General features: G+C 38.9%; 1 protein-coding gene across 1 annotated transcript in view; it reads left to right on the top strand.

The window, feature by feature from the left end:
- The window catches only part of LOC310640275 (amine oxidase [flavin-containing] A-like), a 49829-nt gene extending 30628 nt beyond the window's left edge, over window positions 1-19201 (top strand). Inside the window, exons 6-15 of the mRNA XM_083362472.1 lie at window positions 616-757; window positions 1947-2096; window positions 3146-3305; window positions 3779-3875; window positions 6731-6784; window positions 7733-7790; window positions 11902-11999; window positions 12887-12998; window positions 14395-14457; window positions 17134-19201. Of these exons, the coding sequence (XP_083218598.1) occupies window positions 616-757; window positions 1947-2096; window positions 3146-3305; window positions 3779-3875; window positions 6731-6784; window positions 7733-7790; window positions 11902-11999; window positions 12887-12998; window positions 14395-14457; window positions 17134-17286 (1087 nt within the window). The 3' untranslated portion in view covers window positions 17287-19201. The remainder of the gene's footprint in view (window positions 1-615; window positions 758-1946; window positions 2097-3145; window positions 3306-3778; window positions 3876-6730; window positions 6785-7732; window positions 7791-11901; window positions 12000-12886; window positions 12999-14394; window positions 14458-17133) is intronic.
- Window positions 19202-21248: the final 2047 nt, after the last annotated feature.

The raw sequence follows: 21248 nt of genomic DNA, 5'->3' as shown, positions 1-21248 counted from the left end.
CAAAAAGTCATTAAGACCAAGAAGCGGATGGTGCTAGAATACATATCACATGGTTCCTGTTGGGGCATTTTTCAGCAAGGAAGATGGCAGATTTCTTACTGGCATTCTTTTACCCATTAACGAAGAAGCCAATAATTGTTTTCACCTGTTAATGATATTTGTAATAAGCTTAATAAGGCTCCATTTAGAAAAAGAATAATTATTTGGTAATCATTTAAAACAGAATGATCCCCAAAGTGAGGAGCATCGCATATGGCATATGTTTCTGGATTCTTGCTACTACACAAACCAGTTGCTCAGGGGAGAATCAGTTTGGGATACCACCTACTCCTGCATGATGTCCTATGCTGCTGCAATTTAAGTGTCCCAAAGCATTGAATTATGAATCTTTTTACATTTAGCAAAATGGGAGCATCTTGGGATATAGTAACAGCAGTATATCTTGAAACACCCATTATGCAATTGCATGCTACACAAGTAATGCATAAAGGAAACTGTCATTTACATAACATATCTCTCCTTGTCAAACTAAGGAAATGCGCTCTTTATCTGTTTTATTTCATTTCTTAACAAGATAAAATTAATATGTTGTCCCTGCCTTTGCATCATATACAGAGCTGCTAGGGACTTTGCTACAGCCTTTGTCAATGTCAATGTCACATCGGAGACACATGAAGTCTCTGCTCTCTGGTTCCTGTGGTATGTGAAGCTGTGTGGGGGGACCACCAGGATTTTTTCTATAACCAACGGAGGACAGGTAAAGCAAGTGATTCATTTTTTCCTTCCTTTTGAGAGTTCAAAATGAATGAATGTGATCCTGCATTTGTGTGATATGGAAAGTTTTAAAGCATAACCAAGAATACTCTCCAAAAAGTTAATGTAGCTTTTTACTTGTGGAAATGAGTGCCCATTGTGGAAGGTCAAAAAAAGTCGAGATGGTGACTATCTTGAGTTTCATTGGCTTCCCCCTGCAGACATCTCAATTTGGAATAATTAATGAAAATTTTATTTATTGGCAGCATTCTTAGATTTCTCCTGAAATTACTGTAGATTAATATTGCAACAAACCTTATTCCATTCACTTCTTAGTCTATTCAGTACAATATGACTGTAGTAGTATAATAATTGTATTGTTTAGTTTCCATGGTTATAACTGGTGTCTATACACTCAAAAATCTCTTATAAAATAAGTTTTATTGGCAAGGTTAATTCTAGAAGTAAAAACTAATGCAAACTAAATTTAGAGAAAGAGAATAGAATGGAAAGAAAGAACAGAAAATGCAGGGGAGGGGGAGAAAGAAAGAAAAGAAAGTGAAATAATATAATAAAAAAATACATGAAGTGACCTCCAACCTTCATCAGAAGTATAAACATATTTAATAGCTCTTCAACCGTTACAGATTTAAACAGGTATTTTTCCTCCCATATCCCATTCCATATTTATTTGCTTGCCAACCATATCTCTATCTACTCTACCAAAGGCCTCTAGGTATGTAACATCAGGTGAAAAGTTTTTTTAAAAGAGGTAGATCAGGACAATATCAAAAACAATCATGGCCAAATAAAAACAAAGATAAAACCCAAGATAAATGCCGACAGTCAGCTGGGAGTTCTTTGTTATAATTGCTCCAGCAAAGGCCTTTTATATTTTACATTCCAGTCCCTTAAAATATGTTGTCATCAGTGCTTTTTTTGTAAAAGAAAAAGGTGCCTGAACTCACACGCGTCATACAACCCGCCTTGCCTACCCTATAAGGTTCTATCCAAAAAAGGTGCCAGAACTCCATTCTGAGCGTTCTATGACAAAAAAAGCCCTGGTTGTCATTATTAATTTTTTATGATTACTTGAACATTTTATGTAATGGATATCCTACTGTCAGGTATTTTGTACCAGTTATATACTTCAAACTGTCTTCTCGTTTTTCTGAAGTCTTTGTTGTTTCTAGGAAAGAAAATTTATCGGAGGTTCTGGACAAATTACAGAAAAGATAATGGAACTACTCAGCGATAAAGTTAAACTCAAGAGTCCTGTAGTCCATATTGACCAGTCAGGTGATAGCGTCATTGTGGAGACACTGAACCATGAGATATATGAGGTAACTGATTAGCATTATTGCATCACAGGCATTTAAACAAAAACATGCCTGATGCAAATTTTAGCCCAATGTAATTGGCCCCACTATTGCATGTTGCTCTGCATTTAATGTTACTCAAAATGCTTTTCAAGTTGCTTTTATTGATATATTTATGAGAGATTTTGTGATACTGTAATTGTGATACTATAATTGGCTTCTGACATTTCACTGTCTTCCATGCAGTGGCGTAGCGTGGGGGGTGCAGGGGGGGCCAGCTGCACCGGGCGCAACATCTGGGGGGGCGCGCTCGCACTGAGCTGCTCAGGGAGCCCCAAGGGCTGCACAGAGTTGGCTTGGCTCCGCTCTCGAGCTGCTCTTTCTTGCAAAGCGAAATTAGTCCGGCAGGTGAGATGGGCGGCCACATAAACTGAATAAAATAAATAGAAGCGGCCAACTCTCCGCCCAGGCTCAGGCCAACCGCAAGCGCCCCGCAGGCGCCCTGGCAGGTTTGGCCGAGCGAAGACGGACCCGCTGGCCGGCCGGCCTATCTTCGTGCGCATGCGTGGGTTTATTTAGCGGGGCTCACGTGCGAGCTTGAATGCAGCGGCTCTTGCAGGTCGGAGCCCCGCCCAGCCGCCCTCGAGAGGGACCCGGAAGCATCCCGCATGCACGCGACTCTTCTTGGAAACTCTACGCCGCTGCGGGGCGCGTCTTTTCAGCAGTGCCGTGACATCACCGCCCGCCCGCCCCTCTATTTCCGCTTCCGGTTGCCTTGCCCCAGGTGCTGACAACCCACGCTACGCCACTGCTTCCATGGGTCCTGTTTTCTTGTCTTGATTACATTACTGGACTATCAGTATAGTAGGTGGAGGAGAGGGAGGAGAAGGAGGAGAAGAAGAAGTAGAAAGAGAAAGAGGAGAAGGAGAAAGAGAAGTAGCAGCTCATTTACTTTGAACTACAATTTTATTTTCATTGTTTTAAACACACCATTTTAAAAGGTTCAAAATAGATTGAAATATAGAAATGCGTTTCACAATGTGTCAAAGGTTTACCTATGTTGTATTTACCAGGGCAAGTATGTCATTAGTGCCATCCCACCAATATTGACTGGAAAGATTCATTTCACTCCAGAACTGCCAACAATAAGAAACCAATTAACCCAGCGCCTCCCAATGGGTTCCGTCATTAAATGCATGATGTACTACAAAGAAGCCTTCTGGAGGAAGTTGGGTATGTATGGAATCTGTTTTATGACAGTTAAGAATGTTCTAATACCTTCAGATGAAACTTCACATAATATGAACCGTTATAAAAAAGAGGTAAAAAAAAAAGGTAGAGAGGATTAATCAGCAAACATCTGACAAGCTGTAATATATGGTAAGTAGAATGAGATTATCATGCATAGGCCTGACCTGGTTTAGGGATGTGTTACAAATACCTGCTTTAATGTGCTCTTTCCTACACAAGATGTAGTGAATTTCAGTGTAAGAGCAAGTTGTACTTTATCAGATTAAAATCCCCCATTTGCCTTCACAAATTCCTTGGAAGGTTAGAAACAGGAACATTTTGCAGAATAGCTCTAAATGTTTATTTGCTAAGAAGGGTAGTAAAACTTTGCAAAGGACCATTAAAAATGTTTGTCAGGAAATTATGCTCTGGATGGAATTTTTGTGTTGGTCATCCTCTTTTTATTTTTCTGTCAGGTTTCTGTGGTTGCACAATTATTCTGGATGATGATGCTCCCATTTCAGCAACATTAGATGATACTAAACCAGATGGATCCGTACCTGCTCTTATGGGGTAAGAAATCCAGCGTTTATCTGTTTGGCTACCAAATACGAAAAAAGTTGTATTACATGTTTGCTTATATGTACGAGTCCTAAAAAACCTGAGAGAACCTTGAAAAATCACATTTATATCATATCTGTATTTTTTCCTTCAGTAACATTAGTTTTTACCACGTGTTGCTGAACTCATTGAACTCTACATAAAACATATAAGAGCTGTTCTGCTGCCTGCAAGAAAGTTCTCTACTTCCATTCCTAACATTGCTAGGGAAATGAATATATATTTCATGTCATGATGTTATGTCATGTCAAAATTATGGTATTTACTAGTTTTTTCCCTATACAGAAGATTAATCACTTGCTTTCCTTCTATCCTTGATTAGGAATGCTCAACTCTAAAGATGTGGTTAATCTTAATTATGGTTTATTGACACTACTCAGCATCATAATTCATAATTCATGGTTTGAACATGCCTTGTTCCAAACCATAATTAAGCCACCGTACTTTGCATTTTGTGGCCATGATTGGCTATATTTAACTGAAATAGATACAGAAGCTTCCAAATATCTCAGTCTATATATCAATGCCACAAGAAGTGAGGAAAATACATATGCCAATGTTACAGTCCTTTCAGAATGAGCATGTTGGTTTAATGAGAAGTTTAAGTCTTTGTATGTATTTTACATCTCTTAACTCCACAATTTTGCACTGAATTACATGCATTTTACACCCCATGACAAACAGCAGCATCGTCTTATAGCTCTCTGCTATAAGAGGGTCTTCTTCTGGAAGAGGTCTTCTTCACAAGAGGGTCTTCTTCTGGAGTTTATTTATAAATCACCCACACCATTGCCTCCAGATACAGAAGCCACTGCTTCTTGTATGCACTTTCTTCCCCATAGATTCCCACTTTCTTTCCTTCCCATTACATATGCATCCCAAACACACACAAAGAGGTGTCCTTCTTTGCAGCATAATGCCAGTACCCCATGAAAACTCCTATAGACCAGATATCAAGAAGAATGCCAGCTGAGCCTGGCCAAGCATTGCGTCTTTTCCTCTTCTCCATTGCTGGCTAAATAGCCACTCCTTTGCTGATTGTGACTGTGTGACTAGAAGTGTTTGTGGTGGTGGGGATGATATGCAGAGTTCTGATGACTTGCCTCCAGTGACTCAGCACAGTCAAGCTGCTGGAGGCTCTCCACTGGTCTTGACCCCAGAATGGGACCATGAGGTGGGAGTTCAGTTAAGAAGCATTGGGATAGTCATAACCCACCAGGCTGCTCCATTGTGAGGCAAGAGGTTCTACTTGCAGACAGTGATGAAGGACCTATGGTCTTGGCAACGGCCTTTCACTCACATAGTTACCTCCTACCATGGATGTTTTTTTATTGAAAAGTTTTACAGTACATTTTATTTATAAAAAAACAAAACAAAACCCCTCCCAACCCCCTCCCCTCTTCCCAACCCTCCCCAACACCTCCCTCCCTCCCCCTCCCCGACTTCCCAGAGCTAAATACAAGGTATAAAAGTAGAAATAATCATAATCTAACATATGCAAACAACAATAAACTATAAACTATAAACTAAATCTATCGCACTTTAACTCTTATAAAATGACTACAAGCAATACAAATATCACATCAGTACTTATTCAAATGCTAAATGAAACTTTTTAGTCCCATATTTATTCTGGATGTAATCAATCCATTTTTTCCACTCCACAATATATCTCTGTTGCGAATGGTCTTTCAAATACGCTGAGATCTTTGCCATTTCCGCCAGGTTAGAAACTTTTAAAGTCCATTCTTCTATAGTCGGCAGTTCTTCCTTCTTCCAATATTGCCCTACTAAAAGTCTTGCTGCCGTAATTAAATTCAACATCAACTTAGTGTCCATAACAGTAGTGTCAGTAATAATACCCAGTAAGAACAATTGCGGAGAAAACTTTATCCTTCTCTTGAATATCTTCTGCATATTCCACCAAATTTTAATCCAAAATGCTTTAACCTTCTTACAGGTCCACCATATATGAAAATACGTTGCATCTTCACCACCACACCTCCAACATTTAGGCTGGCAGTTTGGATACATACTTGCTATTTTTTTAGGATCTAAATGCCACCTATAAAACATTTTATAAAAATTCTCTCTTAAATTTTGAGCCTGCGTAAATTTTACATTTCTCACCCAAATCTTTTCCCAAGTATCCATTGTAATGGCTTCTTGAAAATTCTGAGCCCACTTTATCATACAATCTTTAACAAGTTCTGTCTCTGAATCAATTTCTATCAGTGCAAGATATATCCGTTTCATATGTGCTTGACCTTGATTTCTAATTTGCTTTACCAAATTTTCATCAGTCATTGAAAAACCATTTTTCTGATCTTCTTTCCACCTGGCCTGTAATTGCCCATACTGAAACCAAGTTTGAACAATCTTTCCTTCTCGTAAGAAATTATACGGCTTCAAGTGCCATACATTCCTTTCAAACATCCTTACCATGGATGTTGAAGTGATTCTTCTCTTCTCACCCATGTTAACCTGATGTGCTCTTTTTACACAAGAGCAGGAACAAAGGTATCCCAGGGATCCACTATGGGCAAGCCCAAATAAACTAGGAAGCCTTCACATTTGACTATTATCCTGGGAGATAATAGGAGAGTCTCACTCTACAGTGAGAACCTGAGCTACAATGGTTAGCATATAACTTTCTCCTATATTTGTAGCTGAATAAGTGCCAGGCAAAAACTAGATTGGTGATATTTTAAATGTTTTTTCTTGGAGCAGTAATATTGTTCATGTGTGTTGCATTGGGATATATATTCATTTATGTAACACTGATGGAAAATTCTTTTTATATTTAGATTTATCCTTGCCAGAAAAGCCTTTAGACTAGCAAATATTAGCAAAGAAGAGAGGTAAGAAGCAACAGATTTTGGAAATTTTTCTAATTTAAATGTTTGTTTTTAATTCTCTGAGAATAATTAATTCTGTGTTAATCTACCATTAAAGTTTTGTTTTCCACCTTTGTTGTTGCAACACAATAACTTTTTATAACAAGCTATTAATCCAGGTTTCCCAAACCCAAAATCTAGTTCCTAAGGGTCAGAATAAATCAGAGAGGTAAAATGGTGGGAAATTTTGTAAAATTTTAGAGAACCTTAACCCTAACCCTAATCTTACCCCTAACCCTGAATTTCACTACATAACCACAGAGTTATAGGAAAGGGACAGAGGACAAAATGAAAGTGTTTCTAATGTACTCCTTCCCAACAGTAAGTAAAGGTAAAGGTAAAGGTTTCCCCGCACATGCGTGCTAGTTGTTTCCAACTCTAGGGGCCAGTGCTCATCTCCATTTCAAAGCCAAAGAGCCAGCGCTTGTCCAAGGACGTCTCCGTGGTCATGTGGCCGGCATGACTAGACGCCAAAGGCTCACAGAACGCTGTTACCTTCCCACCATAGTGGTCCCTATTTTTCTACTTGTATTTTTATGTGCTTTCGAACTGCTAGGTTGGCAGAAGCTGGGATGAGTAACAGGCGCTCACTCTGTTACACGGCACTCGGGATTCGAGCCGCCAAACTGCCGACCATCTGATCGACAAGCTCAGCGTCCTAACCCACTGAGCCACCGCAACAGTACTCTAACTCAAAAAGCCTGCTGCTTTTATATGTGAATTTTGGTGTAGTTTAGAATAAATATTTCTAGAATTATGTACTGTATTTCTATATCAAAAGTGAATTTCTATTGTGGTATTATTTGTTTATTTATCTCATTTGTATACTCCCAAATGGTGTGCCTTGTGATGTTAGTTTAAAAGCTAATGATGAATTTAGGCTAGTTTTAAACATTTTCATTCTTTATGCAGAAAGAGAAGAATCTGTGAATTGTACGCTAAAGTGCTAGGATCAGAAGAAGCTTTACATGTAAGGAAGAAGAACATCTAAAATTGGTGGAGTATTGATGGTTATAATATTATGGTCGAGCCATATGAATTTTTAGGATGCATGTTCATAATATATTTAAACTATTTAATACAGCCTCTTGAATAAAATCCTGAAATAATGATGCAGCAATGTTTTTCTCAAGCATCAGGTACACAGTACAAGATGTGAGCTGATAGAGAAATAGGGGAAGGATTTGAAGTTCATGCTGCAGATAAAAAATGTGAAGTACTGGCACTTTGGGATAGCTAGAAAGAGTAGCTTCTTATTATGCGGTTAACCATTTTGATAATTGTGAATAAGCCTACACAGAACAAAAGGCCAGGGCTTAACCAAAGTAGCATGGTGCCTAGAATGTCTAGGAGTTTGACAAAAAGTTGTGAACTTTGGCTAGGTTGCTGAAAATGAGATAGCATCTGGAGAGCTATCGGATCATTTTGCTGTTGCCTTTTTTGCATCCATTGACTAGTTTCATACAGCACAGTTAAGTCAGCCACTAGCTTTTTTATTGTTCTGTCCTTAGACCTAGCAGCATATAATCATCCTAGCTATATCAAGGGCTGTAATTTTGGAAAATATGCAAGCTCTGTTCACTTCCTACAATCCTGCCCAATGTCCTATGAAGTCTTGTGCCAAACTTGGTTATATTAATTGTTCCTTCCCCATTGCACAATATAGCCCCAAGGTGTTTGGGAGGCATTTTCTTTGTTGCTGGACCTCAACAGCGCATTTTGTCTTGTAGCACCTTATGTTTTCTGTCATTATACACCTCCATCACATTTCCTGGAAGTTTGATTTTCAAAGTTGTTAATTTCCACAGCTGACTGCATCTCACTTGAGGTGCTGACTAGAAAGTAGTAGTCTGAGTCAAAAATGCTCTGATACAGTTTGGGTTAAAACTGTATCTTGATTGTCCCTGATATTGTCAGGATTCATTATTTCACAGGTTTTCTATGTAACAACCGACTGAGTTAAACTGGGTGAATCATCATATTCTATGAAGATTGATCAACAAATTAAATATAATATGCCTGCTTATCTGAAGGGAGCTAAATCCTACAGCAGCATTCCTGGATTTTACCATACTTAAAACTTTTAAGAATGTGGGACGACATTATATTGTTGAGCAAATGTAATATTCATGCCATTTTTGAAGCTATGAAATGTACCAAAATTACATTCTGTCCATAGTAGTGTCCTCACTGTTCCATAAATTTCTGCCCCTTCTTTTTGAGATTCTGCATTTCGCAGCAGAAAAAGAACCATTTACTGGTTCAAAACACCTCAGAGCTGAGCAACTACAAGGACATTAGAATTAAAACAGTTTTCAGTAAGGTATCTTTATTGTCAGTCTTAGGGCAAATACCAAATCTTGCAAATTGCAAGAATTCCCAATCTCATTTATAGTGATTTCATTATGATGGAGTCTCTTTGAATTATTTGAAACAGTTCTTTCTTGCAACATGAGCGGAGTTGATATTTACAAGCTAAGCTGTAAACTTGTCTTCTTTTTCCTAATTATTCATGTCTACTCTCTCTTTTGTTACTTACCCACTCTGTCCACAATCTCTCACTTTTATGGGAACTCACTAGAATTACAGTCATGGCCGAAATTGTTGGCACCCCAGAAATTTTTCCAGAAAATCAAGTATTTCTCACAGAAAAGTATTGCAGGAACACATGTTTTGCTATACACAGGTTTATTCCCTTTGTGTGTATTAGAACACAACAAAAAGGGAGGGAAAAAAGCAAATTGGACATAATGTCAAACAAAACTCCAAAAATGGGCTGGACAAAATTATTGGCACCCTTAACTTAATATTTGGTTGCACACCCTTTGGAAAAAATAACTGAAATCAGTCGCTTCCTATAACCATCAATAAGCTTCTTACAGCTCTCACCCAGAATTTTGGACCACTCTTCCTTTGCAAACTGCTCCAGGTCTCTCTTATTGGAAGTGCACCTTTTCCCAACAGCAATTTTAAGATCTCTCCACAGGTGTTCAATGGGATTCAGATCTGGACTCATTGCTGGCCACTTCAGAACTCTCCAGCGCTTTCTTGCCATCCATTTCTGGGTGCTTTTTGACGTATGTTTGGGGTCATTGTCCTGCTGGAAGACCCAAGATCTCGGATGCAAACCCAGCTTTCTGACACTGGGCTCCACAGTGCGACCCAAAATCCTTTGGTAATCCTCAGATTTCATGATCCCTTGCACACATTCAAGGCACCCAGTGCCAGAGGCAGCAAAACAACCCCAAAATATCATTGAACCTCCACCATATTTCACTGTGGGTACTGTGTTCTTTTCTTTGTAGGCCTCATTTCATTTTCAGTAAACAGTAGAATGATGTGTTTTACCAAAAAACTCTATCTTGGTCTCATCTGTCCACAAGACGTTTTCCCAGAAGGATTCTGGCTTACTCAAGTACATTTTGGCAAACTCTAATCTTGCTTTTTTATGTCTCTGTGTCAGCAGTGGGGTCCTCCTGGGTCTCCTGCCATAGCGTTTCATTTCATTTAAATGTCGACGGATAGTTTGTGCTGACACTGATGCTCCCTGAGCCTGCAGGACAGCTTGCATTCCTTTGGAACTTGTTTGGGGCTGCTTATCCACCATCCAGACTATCCTGTGTTGCAACCTTTCATCAATTTTTGTCTTCTGTCCACGACCAGGGAGATTAGCTACAGTGCCATGGGTTGCAAACTTCTTGATAATGTTGCACACTGTGGACAAAGGCAAATCTAGATCTCTGGAGATGAACTTGTAACCTTGAGATTGTTGATATTTGTCCATAATTTTGGTTCTCAAAATCCTCAGACAGTTCTCTTCTCCTCTTTCTGTTGTCCATGCTTCGTGTGGCACACACAGACACACAATGCAAAGACTAAGTGAACTTCTCTCCTTTTATCTGCTTTCAGGTGTGATTTTTATATTGCCCACACCTTTTACTTGCCCCAGGTGAGTTTAAAGAAACATCACATGCTTGAAACAATCTTATTTATCCACAATTTTGAAAGGGTGCCAATAATTTTTTCCAGCCTATTTTTGGAGTTTTGTTTGACATTATGTCCAATTTGCTTTTTTCCCTCCCTTTTTTGTTGTGTTCCAATACACACAAAGGGAATAAACCTGTGTATAGCAAAACATGTGTTCCTGCAATACTTTTCTGTGAGAAATACTTGATTTTCTGGAAAAATTTCTGGGGTGCCAACAATTTCGGCCATGACTGTATCTACTCTTTTTGAACTCAGTGAACAAGACTAACTTACTTTGAAAATAGGTATGGTTTCAGATGACAACAGATTAAATTGTAGGTTGATAGTCTGTTTTCAAAATCAAAATACCGTAATAGGAAAAATAGCACTTGCTGTAATTTATTGGATATAACTTCTGATTCCTCACCATGAGACTATAATATGTCAAAAGAGTGTGAGTTCTGAAAAATACAGGTTTTCTTCATTAAAAGGTTGAAACAATAAACATTATTTTCCATTTTGGTGGGGGGAGTCCAAATAAAACTTTTGTTCATTCAGTAGCCAGGAAATGTGTTATCTAACTGAGCCAAATTGTTCAGATAGACCAGGGGTGTCAAACTCAATTTCATTGAGGGCCGCATCAGCATGGCGGTTGCCCTTAGGGGGCCGGGTGGGTTTGGCCTGGGTGGGCGTGGCCTACTGGGTGGATGTGGCTAAAGTGCATATGGCCTACTGGGTGGGCGTGGCCAGCTCTACATTGTTTGCATCAAGGGTGCCTATGGGGGCCTGGACAGGAGTGGGATAGATCTGAGGGTCTCTGGCAGGAGGAGGGTCTGGGCCAGGGCCAAGGCAGTGGGGGCCGTTCCCTCACTGTTTCCAGGGTGGCTTCGCGGGCCGCATGAAACCACTTCATGGGCCGCATCTGGCCCCCGGGCCTTGTGTTTGACATGTCTGAGATAGACTCTATCAGCATGCAGCCAATGAAGTTTAACCTAGTACTTTTCAGCTGATATGAATCTGCTTCTGTGTAGTCATTATCTAGTAATCCCAATTTTAATCCTGCGAACATGCGTTCAAAAGTTTGCTTTATTTCTCATCATGGTTTATTCTTACAGCCAGTGCATTATGAAGAAAAGAACTGGTGTACAGAACAATATTCTGGAGGCTGTTATACAGCATATTTTCCACCAGGCATTATGTCCCAATATGGAAGGTAAAACAGAATAACAGTGTTCTCTTTTCTTGGCATTGTTCCCCCTCAGTTTTTGGATACTTGACAAACTACCAGAACAATGAGCTAATCTCATATTTAAAAGAAAGGTTTATACAAATACAATATATTTGGCAAAAATAAAGTTGCTGTTTGTGCCTTTGACTTTAGTGCTGTTGAACAGAAGAATCAAATGTAAAATCAGGGCTTAACAACAGATTATTATTTGCAGATATGATCTTGGAATTATGTGGAGACTGTTCAAATGGGTATGTCTTAGGGTAGCATATCTGCTGCTCTGGGAAAAGGAAGAAAGTTAAATGGAAGGCTTCACTCTCTTTCAAATGGTGTTGGGCTACATTTACCCTTCAGATATTTAATATGTCAAGGCAAAATAAGCAGATGTTTTCCTCCATATATCCCTTTTATTTTCACTAATTTGTGAAAAAACGGCCTTTGAATGAAATAGATCTTGAAATATGAGGAAATATACCAGTATTCTTCCTAATTCAGGTCTGCTAGCATCCCAAGTGTAGCTGGGATTAAACATTTATTCATAACAGATTAGAGCTGTGGAAAAAATCTTACTACTTGTGCAAGTAGCATGGTAAGGCAAATGGGTAGCAAAGATATGTCACTTCCCTACTAGCCTTGAAACACTACCATATTGGGTGTACAGTTTGGTTAAGTATGTGAAAAACACCCCCCCCCAAAAAAAAAAAATTAAAACACACAAAGAAGGATGTTGCAAAATGTTTGTGTTTCTTGAAACAAAACTTGACAAAGTTGATGGAAAATGTAAGATGGCACCTGTTTTTCTTCATATAAACATATTAGCTACAAGTGGAATTACTACGTCTCTATTTTATTTGTATCTGTTTTCTTTAAAGAATAATACGTGAGCCTGTTGGCAGAATCTACTTTGCTGGCACTGAGACAGCAACCCAGTGGAGTGGCTATATGGAAGGAGCGGTGCAGGCTGGGGAGAGAGCTGCTAGAGAGGTAAGCAGAACCGCTGCTATTGGCCACCTTCATGAAAGACCCAAACAATCTAGTTTTATTTGAAAGATGATCTGGGAACTTGGCATTGATACTTCCAATATTGCTGCACCAAAGACAAATTAGAATGACCAAAGAACAATGAAATATATACTAAGGTACTCTGGTATATATATATTTTTTTGCTACATGGCTGAAATTTCTAAGACAAAGCACTTTTCAGGTCTACCTTGATTTTTCAGCCAGTGGTCTAATTTAGTAAGCCTGAATAAATGGAATAACATGAAGTAGCTATTTAATTTAAAGCCTTTGCAATGTTATATACCACCAATGGAAGGTAGTTCATGTATTCCATGAATAAGGCAAACTTGAAGTTATACGAGCAAAAATGTCAAGACTGAATGTTGACATTCTGAAAACTGAAACTTAAATGGTCTGGAATGGGTCACTTCTCATCAAAGAGGTATCAGATTTATTACTGCAGACAAGAAGGAGTAGCCTTCTTGCATAAAAGAAATGGAGTAGCCATCAGTATTAACAAAATAGTATCAAAATAATTGCATGATACTAGATTGGAAGTGGACATGGTGGCTCAGTGGGTTAGGACGCTGAGCTTGTCGATCAGATGGTTGGCAGTTTGGTGGGTCGAATCCCGAGTGCCACGTAGCAGAGTGAGCGCCTGTTACTCGTCCCAGCTTCTGCCAACCTAGCAGTTCGAAAGCACGTAAAAATGCAAGTAGAAAAATAGGGACCACTACGGTGGGAAGGTAACAGCGTTCCATGCGCCTTTGGTGTCTAATCATGCCGGCCACATGACCACGTAGATGTCCTCGGACAAGCGCTGGCTCTTCGGCTTTGAAACGGAGATGAGCACCGGCCCCTAGAGTCAGAAACGACTAGCACGCATGTGCGGGGGAACCTTTACCTTTACCTTTAGATTGGAAGTAGTAAAATTGAGAGCCAAAGAGAGCCCTTGGATCTAGAATAGGAGGGAAGCTGGGAAAACTGATGGATTTTATCCATTACTGTTATGAACACACGTTGTATTTGGACTGATCTGGATTGGATAGGACTGGCTCTTATGTGACTTTATTCTAAGAGGGTAAAGGGGTTCCTTCTTCTGTTGTTACTAATATTTCTGTTATTAGCCCACATTTGAATGAGGAATTATATGGAAAGGCCAGTAAATGATGTTTACCACATCAGTTCTTTATTGGCCCCAAAGCCAATGCTGTTTGCTTTATCTCTGTTTCAAACATTTGTCATTTGGGAATTCAACATAAACCAATATCTGAGCTGTACTTTCCATAGGCAGATGGTCTCTTGGTAGTTTTAATAAATCTCTTCCATTCCAATTGCATAATGTGCATGATATAAAAATATAACTTTTCTCTTGCAGATATTGTATAGCATGGGAAAAATTTCAAAAAATGACATTTGGGTAACAGAACCAGAATCAAAGGTCAGTGTGCTCATAAATGATCTTCTAAGAACTCTGATTATTCTGAAAATACCAGTTTGTTGAGAATACGTTTAAAGAATGCATTTCTTATCAGCAGGGATATCCACAGTTTAAAACCTTTGCTATTTCTTGCAGCATTTTACTTCTTCCACCATCTGACAGATACACAGGAAATTGTATAGAATACATAGCTTCAAGTAACTCTAAGTGCTTATGATACCATTACAACTTGGTACACATGCATTATAATAGTAAAATGGAGAGTAGAGAGACGTACCATAGAAACTGAGGTTACTTTATTTAAAATAATGAACTTTGTTTTCCCCTTTCTTCCTCTAAATATATTTGTACGCTTGTACATTTGGCCCTTTTCCTGCACTGATTTTCATAGTGCCTGCTTGCACCTTTTATTTCCGCTATATATATTCTTGCTTTTAAGTTCCTTTATGTTGTCTCTGGTCATGCTCCTTTTTGTTTTTTTCATTTTCTTCCTTTTAAAAATGAAAAAAACAGCTAAAAAGAATTAAAACAAGAAAGGGGGAGGGGCAATGGAAACTGAAACCACGTAAATACTTATAAATATATTTTATTTGTTAATCGAATTTATAAAGCTACTCATTTCACCAAAAGCTACTAAGGGTAGCAGACACCAATCGGATAAAAACCACAGATGTAAAGACAACAGATCTAATTGATCTGTTGCCTGATCTAACTGGGCAGGTTGAAATAACTGGAGAGAGGTGATCCCTCAGAAAACGTGGCCCCATGCCATGAAGGGCTTTAAAGGTTAAAACCAGCACCTTGAATTGGACCCAAAAGCAAACTGGTGGTTCTGTACCAGCCTGCTACCGGCCCTGCAGAAAAGGCAGGGACAACCCCTTTAGAAACGGCAAGAGGCTGGAATTACGCCTGCCAAATTTATTCACATAAAACAGAGTAAGACAAGACACCAACCATAAAACACGAGCTAAGAAGCAGAAACAATCCAAGCGGTTGCCTTCAGCAAACCAGCCCTCCCACACATTCCCCTTAAATACAGTTCAGGGCGTGGCCTCTCTGTGCCTCCTTCTGAGGTGCCCCATTGCCTTCCTCTGTTTACTCCTGACTGACTGCCTCCTGCGTCAGGCGTCCTTGAACAGGGCCAGCTGTGGGTCATCTTCATCCACGCTGTCAGGCTCACACAGCTGGGTCTGCATCGTGACCAGATGAGAGGGGCCTTGCTGGGGGCTCTCATCAAGCTGTCCAATCCCCTCAGCAAGCTCTTCAACACCCCCCTCCTCCTCCTCTGAGTCGTCCGACCCAACTGTCGAACCCACAGGCTGACCCTGAATCACAACACTGGTAACCAATGCAGTGTGTGGAGCAGAGATGTAGCATGTGTTGTTCTAGTAGCAAACATAACTTCTCTACCATTGCACTTTGCATTGCACAGCTGAAGCTTTGAGATATTCTTCAAGGGCAGCCCCATCCAGAGTGTGATGCAGTAGCCCAAGGAAATATATAAGCATTTTAATCATCCATACGAAGAATAACATTTGTACATACCAAGGTGATTATTAGGACATTATTCCTGATGCTTGGAAGAATAATGGTAACTAAGTGAATATGTGATTAAGAAAGAGACACACAGAAAGGGAGAGACATTGTGAAGATCACTAATTCTCTTATCCTCTTTCAACTATGCCAACATAACTCTCACTTTGGTGTGTGTTGTTGTGAGGCACACAAAATTTGGTTATAAATGCACACATTGTTTGGAAAATGATTTTTTACTGCAATTTATTACCATAATTGTGGATATTTGGTAAATGAGGTAACCAATATATAAGGTGTGGCTATAATAAACCCAATGAATAGAAACCAGATCTGAGTGTATTTATATTTATCTGCAGATATTCCAAAGCTCAATTTTTTTTGATGATTAATGATGATGGTCTAAGCTATTTGCCATACCTATAGATACGATTCAGTGAAATGCGCATTTTAACTTTATCAGTGTTTTGCATTAATAAACTAGGCATAAGAATTGAGAACCAACTTTTTTATGTGGCATCAGTGGACAGTAAATGCTGAACTGCATTTATGCAGTTTCTGAAAAAAGACGTATATCTAAGTATGTGTTTTCATAGAATTAAATACCACTGAATTGAGGTAGGGTAACCTCCTGATAAAAGTGTTGCAGCTTCAATGAATGAACCTTTATTGTCAAAGTACAACCATGTATACACTGAGATTGGCTGAGCCTCCCTTCGTGCCCCCACCCCCCAACTCACAGTGGCAACAAATCCACCATCTTATTACACCATGTGAACTAATTGCACAACACACTGGCCTCGCAAGTCAATTATACATAAAGTTTATAAAAATTATTTCCCGTTCAAAAGCCTAACAGCCCATGGATAAAAGCTGTTTTTCAGCCTGTTGGTGCGGCTGGCTATACTCCTATATCTCCTACCCGATGGTAGGAGAGTAAAGAGATACCGTCCAGGGTGTGAGTCATCCCTGAAAATTTTCCTCACTCTTCCAAGGCAGCGAGCCCTGGCAATGTCATCCAGTGGTGTCAGGGGACAGCCCACAATGTCTTGTGCTGTGCTCACCACCCTCTGTAATGCCTTCCTATCCAAGCTACTCAGATGGCCATGCTCTAACAACTACTGTAAATATGTTTCATCCTAGGAGGTTCCAGCGATTCCATTTACCACTACATTTTGGGAGAGAAATTTGCCATCTGTTCCTGGACTGCTGTTCTTTCTTGGATGGTCTACTTTCATCACCTCATTGGCTACAACTGGATTCTTGGCCTACAAAAAGGGACTTCTTTCCCGATAATGTATTTGAGCCAGAATTTTCCATTTATTTCCTTCATGCTGTGAATGCTGTTCCTGAAAAAGCCCTCTTTCATACCCTTTGGAACACCTGGGTTAACACATCCCAACCAATTTAAATCTTCCTTTAAAACACAAAGGGAGCCAGGAAAGATTCGCTCTTCTTTCTTGAGTGACTTCCTGCTTAAAAGTTGGTGACCTCTCATCATATCTTTCTGTGTGATATATACTGTAATGAGAACAAAGCAGGCTTGTCATAATCATTGTAAAAGTTCCACATGTCTTTATGTTTTCAAAATCTTATGACGAACAAAGTGAGTGTTGAAGGCTTACTCCCATCTTCTCCCTTCCCCAGTCTATTCCCTCTGGTTGGGTTGAACTGCACTCTGTGTTGGTGGAGCCAACACATCCTTCAGGCACTGGAGGCAAGGGTGGGGAATGGGCAGGTACTCTACTTGTTAAACTACCTTCATATTCTGTCAAGGGCCTGCTAAATTTCATATGCTGCAAAAGGGACATTGCTTGTTTCATGCTAGTATTACGTTCCCTCAAACCTTGATAAAACAATACATAATGTGAAAAAGGGAGTTGTGGTCTGTGGTGTTAAATTCTGCAAGCCAAATAAATTGACAAATATTCTCATACATTTCTATAACCTTAATTCTTTGGCAGTAAGTAACTGAAATATGTTTTCTTCCTTGTCTTCGTCCTGTGTACGGTGAAAGCATTTTCTCTGTCTTGTCTGTAGCTGGATTTCTAAGGCACGTGTTTATTATGGCAGATGAAGAGATTGAATGCATCATGGCACTATGAATATTATCAGGATTCTTTGTTATGTTGCACCCAATAGAGCAGACATGTCAAACACAAGGCCCGGGGGCCAGATCCGGCCCGCGTAGTGGTTTCATGTGGCCCGCGAAGCCATCCTGGAAACAGTGAGGGAACGGCCCCCACTGCCTTGGCCCTGGCCCAGAGACCCTCCTCCTGCCAGAGACCCTCAGATCTGTCCCCACTCCTGCCCAGGCCCCCATAGGCACCCTTGGTGCGAACGATGTAGAGCTGGCCACGCCCACCCAGTAGGCCATACGCACTCTAGCCACGCCCACCCAGTAGGCCACGCCCACCCTGGCCATACCCACCCGGCCCCTTCAGGGCAACCGCAATGCTGATGCGGCCCTCAATGAAATTGAGTTTGACACCCCTGCAATAGAGTAACCCAGGTTAAAAGCTTGCTGAGGACCCATCATGGTTTGGCATGATATAGTATGTCCAACTTTGTTTCCAGAATTATTTTCCCTTTTATTTTGTGTACAACAATAAGGAATTAAAAACAATAAAAATAGAAAAATAAAATACAGCATCAGTAAAACAAGTTATATAAGGGACACACAGAGAGATAAAATAGGAAAAAATGACAAATGAAAAAGTGAATACTAATTGATTTTAATCATAGAATTGGAAAAATAAACATTGGCTGCAATAGAAAAAACATTTAAGATTGACCACTGGCCATTCATGGCAAAACTCCATTGGAGAGGGGTTGAAAACAAATTTCCAGTCTCTCAAGAATGCACACTTTCCACTTTATTCCTTTATACGTATTTCTAACAACCTGATTTTCCTAGCTGAACATCTTATATTTAATATTCATTTGATAAATGTATGTCCGGCATTATGTTACCGAAGGAATTTTTTGTGAGTATTTTTAGAGGGAGAGATGAATTTTACCAGGAAAAGACAATTGTTTAAGGAATTATACACATACAAATATGGGACCTACCATGTACCTTATTTTTTATGTTGATGTGATTGGTTTGAAATGAAATGTGTGGTCCCATCTACTATGGTTTGTATTATGATGGTGTGGCATATTTTTTTTACTGGATTCTGATTTATTCAATAAACCATGAAGAAAGCAACTGTTTCCATAGGGCAATACATGTGAATTCAGCTGTTTCTTCATAAATGTGAAAGAAGATATTTGCAGCAGGAAATGGTAGATCTCTACACACACATGCGTGTTCCACTTTCAAATGACTATATTCATATTCAACTCTCTTGACAAGACACCAGTGAGATAAGTGACTACAAAATTTCTTTTATCATTTGTCACAGCCAAATAAATTAAGAAAAGCAAATCAAAAGAAAGTGATAATGTTTATTCTTTTGAGTGTGTTTTAAAAAAGTTCACGCTGCCAGATAAAAATATACATAACACATATTTAATAGGAAAATGAATATAATAAGAGATTTAATGAACACAATCACCACAGAGGCACTTTTAGAGGAACAGCACAATTATATAAGGCACAATCACTTACAAAATCCATATCTTGCAATTGGACTGTCACTTTAGTTTTACAAAAGGCAGACATGACAATATATGAGTAGCAAATGGCTCAACAACAGTTTAGGTCACAAGGTATTTCATTAAAAAAAATTGTTGTTTTTTTTAAAAATCCCATCCTACTTAAAGATTTTTTTTAATTTCCTCTAGAATGACAACACATTACAGAAGAAAGTTTTAGGGAAAAGATTCTGGAAGGAACATTATGTTTAGCCAATTGTAAAACCTACTTAATGGAGAATTGTAACTTACTTTTAATTGCACTGTTTAGAATTGCAAAGGCAATTGTCTTGTCTCCTGTGGATTAGCTTTTGCAGCACAGTTTGTTTAAGTACATGGAGATTTCTCTTTCTAGAATCAAATATTTACTTTTATCACTTTAAAAAATAGCTCTTCAGTTTTAGAAGGCTGCTTCTTCATACGCTATGGATACAAGTGAAAGGTTTTACACAGGTTTTTCTTATGTTGTGCACTGTAATCACTTTCTTTGAATAGAAAATTTATCTGGAAAAAGACTTGGCAGAAATTAAATGTGCTAGTTTCTTGGTGCATAATTTGATGCCTATATATCCAAATTAGGATACCCGTATATAGTAGAAGTGTCGTTTAAAATTATCGTGTGTATGTGACTTATCGTCAGAGTGCACGAATGCATATGTGAAGCACATGATTTGACTCCCTCAAGAACTGTTGACTTCAATACTCTGCATAGGGTTTTTGTTTGCTATCCATTCTAAGATGCACATTTGGACATAAATCTTTGCACACTAACCCATCAAGGCCTATCAAAATGATGATTCTATAATCAAATGGAGATGAGCATCCTGATCAAACATATATAGATGTAATCCCACTTATTTTAAAATAAATTACAGCAGTATATATTGTGCCTTTACTGACTCAGTGAAAATTTTAAAAACACATTTCCAGTAATAATTGCCAAAGAATAGTGTTAAGGAATTTGTTGTGCAGGGTCTCCTTGTACAACAAATTCCTTAACAACTTGTTAACGTATTATTTAAATTATGCCTTATGTTAATTGCCATTAATAGAATACTCAGAAGAAGTGATTGTTCTTAGTTTGAAAAGATAGCTCTATCCAGCCTTTTCTGTGAACTGTCTGAAGACGTCTAGCTAGTCAATTCACATCAAGAGACTGCTTGACTGAATGGGCCTTCTTTGGTCTGGAGATACAACAATTCATATACATTTTTGCCTGTCATGTATATAATCTTACACTTTTTTCAATAAAGAAGATTTACAGATGAAACTAAATACTTTGTTCAAAGTCATAAGTGAACAAAATAGCTCAGAATCCACCACTGGACTAATAAACAGCAGGAAGAAATTTGTGGAAAGGAGGAAATTGGAATAATATTTAACTCACTCCAAGTAGGATAGATGTTTCTAACCTATTTTATCCTTGTTTCCAAAATTTCCATGAAGCTTTGCTGCAATATATAGTTTAAGAGTTCCATTACATTGCAAAGAGCAGAATGTCACAGTGACAACTGTATCAAAAAAAGGGAACAAGAATTAAAACTTTTTGATGCTTCACGTAAAAGTCTTGGTAAGGAGGGGGGATATCAGATTCAGTAATTAATACTTCTGTTACCGAA

Source organism: Vipera ursinii, assembly GCF_947247035.1.
Source record: "Vipera ursinii genome assembly, chromosome: 4".
In the NCBI taxonomy this organism is placed as follows: domain Eukaryota; kingdom Metazoa; phylum Chordata; class Lepidosauria; order Squamata; family Viperidae; genus Vipera; species Vipera ursinii.
The sequence above is the reverse complement of the archived record's forward strand: the minus strand, read 5'-3'. Positions and strand labels throughout refer to the sequence as shown.